Source organism: Gavialis gangeticus, unplaced genomic scaffold (assembly GCF_001723915.1).
Source record: "Gavialis gangeticus isolate Ggan-Ray unplaced genomic scaffold, GavGan_comp1, whole genome shotgun sequence".
Taxonomy (NCBI): Eukaryota; Metazoa; Chordata; order Crocodylia; family Gavialidae; genus Gavialis; species Gavialis gangeticus.
Window position 1 is genome coordinate 35593921 of NW_017729006.1, and position 5668 is coordinate 35599588.

Here is a 5668-nt window from a genome sequence, read left to right on the forward strand (position 1 = left end):
GCCCTATGTTACCCTGTGCCTTCTTCCTGCTCCCCATCTACTTAAAGAAGGACTGTTTGTTGTCCTTAATCTTTGTTGCCAACTTGAGTTCTGTATCTGCTTTGGCCTTCCTCGCTGCTTCCCTGCAAGCGTGAGCCAAGCACGTATACACCTCCTTGGTGGCTGACCCCTGCTTCCATATCATGTAGGCCTCTTTTTCCCTCTGAAGGCTCTCCTGGATTTCCCTGCTCAGCCAAGAATGTTTTTTGGCTCTTTTGTCTCATTTTGCATGTACTGGGATGGTGTCCCTCTGTGCCTGTAAGATCAGTCCCTTGAGGAACTCCCACCCTTCTTGGACTCTCATCTCAGAGATGTGATTACCCCTCAATCCCACCCTAACCGGTCTCCTGAGCTCATTGAAGTTGGCCTTCCAGAAGTCCAGCACTACTGCCCTACCAGTTGTATGAATTCCTCCAGCCAGGTCCCAGAGTAAATTTCCCAATATCTTCTTTTTATCCAATAACATTGTTTATTTCTTAGCAGTTCCTGCCCAGTTTTTTCAGACAGAAATGTGATCATATATAATAAGAACCTCCCGTTTTGCTTTTCCCACAAATGCCAGTTAGCACCTCCTCTTCAGTTCCTTTAGCTTTAATGAGAATGACCTGAAGTTCTCTCCCACTGCAACTGACTGGCATCTATAGCATTTTGCTGTGGCTGCCTTTATTCAGCTTGCAGATTCTTAACTTTTGCCTTGCGCTAGGACATGTATAACTCAGCCCATAAAAATGATAATTGGTGACATCTTTTAATATTTAGTGTTTAAGACCATAAGGTCTGGACCCAGGTGGTTATCCAAGACTCCCTTTGGGGAAGAGTTGCAAAGAAAAGCTTGAAAGCATGACACAGCATGCCCTTATGGCTCCCAACCCAGAAAATATACATAAGAATACAAAATTATTTTTCTATATCATTATTTTTAAGCCAACCTCATAATCTTTGACATAATGTATGATTTCTGAACATCTGGAGTTAGCAAAACTGGATTTCACAAACCCATTTCTTTTAAATCAGAATGGCTGGCAAGTCCCTGATGATGCAAACTACTCTGTGCGGACAGGCACCTGGGCCAGTAAAGAGATCAAAGGCACTCTCCCTCCACAGAATGGCTTGAAGAATCTGAATTCCTCTGAAGGCCTCAAGTAGTTTAGAATGTGAATCCATTCAGGGATGCTCAATATATATCAGAAGCATCATTTCCATTACCCATGCTCCTGCCCATGAATTCACTCTTCCTTTCACAACTTCCTGTTAAGTCTTTATCCTCCCTCTGTTGTAATGATTCCCACTTATCTCATTTCTTCTCCCAGTGTGTCATGGCCACTTTTTCTTGCCACTCAAAACTCTCCCACAGATTTCTTGCTGGTGCTAGGCTTGGGATCTCCTTCCCTCATCACTATTTACAGGAAAAATTTTCAGGAGAGAAATATTCCCAATCACTCTTTGTTCTGTTATGGACCACCAGTCATTGAGAAAGTATCAAGGATGTTAACTAGACAAAGAGAGGCAGGGATGCAGAAGGACCTCTTGATATATTGCTTAAGTTAATGAATTTAGGCGTCACCAGGTTCTCTACCTACCCCCATTTCTTGAAGCACTCCTCCTTCTGGAGAAGAGCACTTGGAATAGCCCATATATACTTGTGCATGGATCCAAACACTGTATGGGAGATGTGCTGTTTTAAAGAATGCTATTTAAATGGAGAAATTAAAAGTAATAGCAGAAAACTTCTGCTCATATTTGCTTTTTAGATGTTACTTTAATGAATGCAGCAGTTGCAGATGACCTCCAAATTCACTTCAGTTCTTACATGATACTGTGAGCACATGCTAGTTCTTGTGTTTGTCAGTGGTGGTTGAATCCCAAGGCAAATTCAGACAATACTCAGGCTCCTAAGACCTACCCTGATTCAAAATAATCCCAGAGGGAGTTTGCGAGTGGTCTCAAGGAATGTTTTCCCTGCTCTTTCCCCCTCTCAGCTCTCAGTTGGTCCTCTTGGACAGTTTCTTGAGCTGATTCCTGTTCTTCTGAATCCTTCCTCTGAGGTTCTTCCTGGTCCACAGAACACTTTTTATGAGCATTCTCTACTTTCTCGAGGTCTTTCCTGTATGTTTGGTTTAGTCCTTTAGAGAACTTTGTATGAGTCCTCTCATGTTCTTCTTGGGCTCTTTTCTGAGTTGGCTCCTGTTCCTTTGGAAGCTTTTCCTGAGCGCTCTCCAATTCCTCAGCTCTCCTCTGTTCCTCCAGCACTTTCTTCTGACCCCTTTTTTCTTTGTCCATAGCCTCCCTCTGAGATTTCTCCATCTCCTCCAGGGCCTTCAGAGCTCTCTCCTGTTCCTCCATGGCTTTCTTCTGAGCTTTCTGTTGTTCACCCAGGGCACCTCTCTGAGCTCTCTCCAGTTCCTCCAGGGCTTTTTTCTGAGCTTTCTCAAGTGTGTCCAGGGCCTTTTGAGCCCTTTCCTGTTCCTCTAGGGCCTTCTTCTTAGCTCTCTCCTGTTCTTCCAATGCTTGCTGCTGAGCTCTTGCCAATTCTATCAAGGCTTTCTGGGCTCTTTCCTGTTCCCTTATGGCTGCCTTTTGTGCTCCTGCCTGCTCTGCCAGAGCCTTTCTCTGCGATCTCTCTAGTTCCTCTAGGGCCTTCTGGACTCTCTTCTGCTCCTCTAGTGCAGCTTTCTGGGCTTTCTCTTGTTCTGCAAGGGATTTCTTGTGAGCTCTCTCCAGTTCTTCCATAGCCATCTGAGTTTTCTTTTGTTCCACTAAAGCCTGCTGCTGAGCCCTTACATGCTCACTCAGGGCCTTTCTCTGAGCGACCTCCAGTTCCTCCAGGGCCTTTTTGTGAGCTCTTCTTAGCTCCTGCAGGGCTTTCTCAGCCCTCTCCTTTTCTTCCAGAGATTTCTTCTGAGCTCTTTCCTGCTCCTCCAGGACCTTCTTCTGAACACTCAGCAGCTCTTCCAGGGCCTGCTGTTGAGCCTTTTCTAGCTGCTCCAGAGCTTCCAGGTGGATTCTCTCTTGCTCTTCCAGCACCTTCTTCTGAGCTCTTTTGTGTCCTTCCAGCATCTTCTGTAGGGCTCTCTCCTCTTCTCCCAGCTCTATCTGCTGAACTTTCAGCCGTTCCTCTAGCTCCATCTGCAAAGCAATCAACTGTTGCTCCAACTCCATCTGCTGAACTGCCCCTTTTTCTTGCATCTCTGCTAAGTCAGCTCTCTCTTGCTCCTCTGTCACCTCCTGTTCAATGTTTCCCTGTACTTCCAGCACCCTCTGAGTTGTTCTCTCCTGTTCTATGATAACCTTTTCCCAACCCTCTTCTTGTTGCTCTAGGGATATCTTCTCATCTCTTTGTAATTCTTTTTTAATCTTCTGCCTACCCAGGGCTTCCTTCATCCTTTCTACCATCTCCTTAAATTCATCATCCTTGTGATTTTGCTTGTGCTTTCTTTGGTGTCTGGTGATTTTCTGAGCCCTCCGCTGAACTTCCTTCAGTGTAGCATTGGCATCTTCGTCATAATCCAGCTGACAAGCCAAGGCAAGGTCCCTGGCTGCCTCCTGCCAGTGACCTAGGAGCCTGAGTGCTTTCCCTCGCCATTTGTAGGGCTGTGCAGAATCAGGGTTGATTTTTAAGGCTTTATTACAGTCTCTAATGGCAGCATTTGGCTTCTGCAACTGCACATAGATGCTGGCTCGGTTGGCATACAAGATGGTAAGCCGTGGGTTCAGTTTGATGGCATCAGTGAACAAGTCAATAGCTTTTTGCAGATCACCTTTACCCACGGCATCAAAGGCCTCTTTCTTTTTTTGATTTGCTTGCTTCCTCATTTCATCTGTTACTTCCAAATCCTCATTTCCCATCTCTTGAGGATCATCTTCATCTGGTTTAATCACACCTTCACTATCAATCTCCAACTCACTCTCCTCACTAGACTCTTCCTCTCTGTCAGCTGTTCCCTGGGTCTCCAGCTGAAGATTTTCCTGTTCCCCCTCTTGCTCTCCAGAAAATATATAATAGTCATTTACACATGTCTGAGAAGCCTGAGACTGAATTTTTTGTTCATGTTCTGAGGAAGCCTGAGACAGTGCTCTTTCCTCTTCCTGAGGATCCCCAAACTGAACTCTCTCCAGCTCCTCAGAGGCCTGAAGCTGAGCTCGGTTCTGCTCCTCCAGGGCTTTTGTCAGCCTGCTCAATGTGTCCTTAAATATTTTTAACTTGTGTTTTTGCTCATACTTCCACCAGTGTTTGTCAATTTTCTGGGCCCTCTGATGAACCTCCTTCAGCATAGCATTGGCATCTTCATCATAATCCAGCTGGCAAGCTAAGGCGAAGTCTTTGGCTGCCTCCTGCCAGTGACCCAAGAGCCTGAGTGCTTTCCCTCGCCATTTGTAGGATTGTGCAGAATCAGGGTTGATTTTTATGGCTTTGTCACAGTCTCTAATGGCAGCATTTGGCTTCTGCAATTGCACATAGATGCTGGCTCGGTTGGTGTACAAGATGGTAAGCTGTGGGTTCAGTTTGATGGCATCAGTGAACAAATTGATAGCTTTCTGCAGATCACCTTTACCCACTGCATCCAAGGCCTCCCTCTTCTTGTCATTTGCCTGCTTCCTCATTTCATCTGTTACTTCTAAATTCTCATCTCCCATCTCTTGGGGGTCATCCTCATCAGGTTCAATCACCCCTTCACTATCAGTCTCCAACTCGCTCTCCTCACTCTCGGGCTCCTCAGTGGATTCTTCCTCTCTCTGAGCTTTCTCCTGATCCCCCAGAGCCACCTTTTTAACACCTGCTTCTTTTCCTTGAGCCTTCTTCACTCTTTTCACATGGCTAGATTTTTGCACAGCATTAGCATCATCAAAGCCCAATGTATGGGCCAAGGCCAGGTCACAGGCTGCCTCCTCCAAGTGTCCCAAGAGTTGGAGTGCTTTTTCTCGCAACTGATAGGGCTGTGTTGAATTAGGGTTGAGCTCAATTGCTCTCTCACAGTCCCTAATGGCAGCCATGGGCTTTTGTAGCTGTAGAAAGACATTGGCTCTGCTAATATATGACTGGGCAAGATGTGGATTCAACCTGATGACATCTGAGAATAAGTCAGCTCCTTTCTGGAGTTCTCCTTTTGCCAAGACATCAAAGGCCTCTGCTGTTTTTTCACTGATCTGCTTCATCCTTTCATCTGTTACTTGCAAGTTGTGGCCTTCCATCTTTTGGGTATCATCCTGGTCAGGTTCAATCATGCCCTTCTTGGCAGATGTCAGACCATGCTCCTCATCCTCACATTCTTCTGGCAGTTTATCTGCCTCCTTGAACACCTCCTCTGCAGCGATAGTGCTCAGAGTAGATGTTAGGGAACTTTCCATACTTTCTACTGATTCCCAAAGGAAGCGACGGTCTTCAGGATTTGGGAAGCTCTGACCAACCTTGGCTAAGTTCTGCATCTCACTGTAAACCTTCCTAGGATCCATGATGTCAAAGTCAGAGAAAATTTGGCCTCAGTGGTGGTAGAATAAAGCAAAAGAAGAAAGATGGTTCACTTTAGAGAGGTGGTTGGTTAGTAATTAAATTCAAATGAGGCCTCATGATAAATTTTCCTGTTCCTTCTTATGCCATTGCCCTGCTGCTGAATCAATTTGAAAGGCTAAA

At 45.5% G+C, this 5668-nt stretch overlaps 1 protein-coding gene across 1 annotated transcript; it reads right to left on the reverse strand.

The window, feature by feature from the left end:
* Positions 1-1812: 1812 nt before the first annotated feature.
* LOC109291889 (golgin subfamily A member 6-like protein 22) lies at positions 1813-5642 on the reverse strand. Its single transcript, XM_019509108.1, has one exon. The coding sequence runs from the start codon at positions 5488-5490 to the stop codon at positions 1939-1941; it is 3552 nt and encodes a 1183-aa protein (XP_019364653.1). The 5' UTR covers positions 5491-5642; the 3' UTR covers positions 1813-1938.
* Positions 5643-5668: the final 26 nt, after the last annotated feature.

Excerpts from the sequence above, each read along its gene's own strand:
- LOC109291889 (XM_019509108.1), bottom strand. The coding sequence starts at position 5,490 with ATGGATCCTAGGAAGGTTTACAGTGAGATGCAGAACTTAGCCAAGGTT.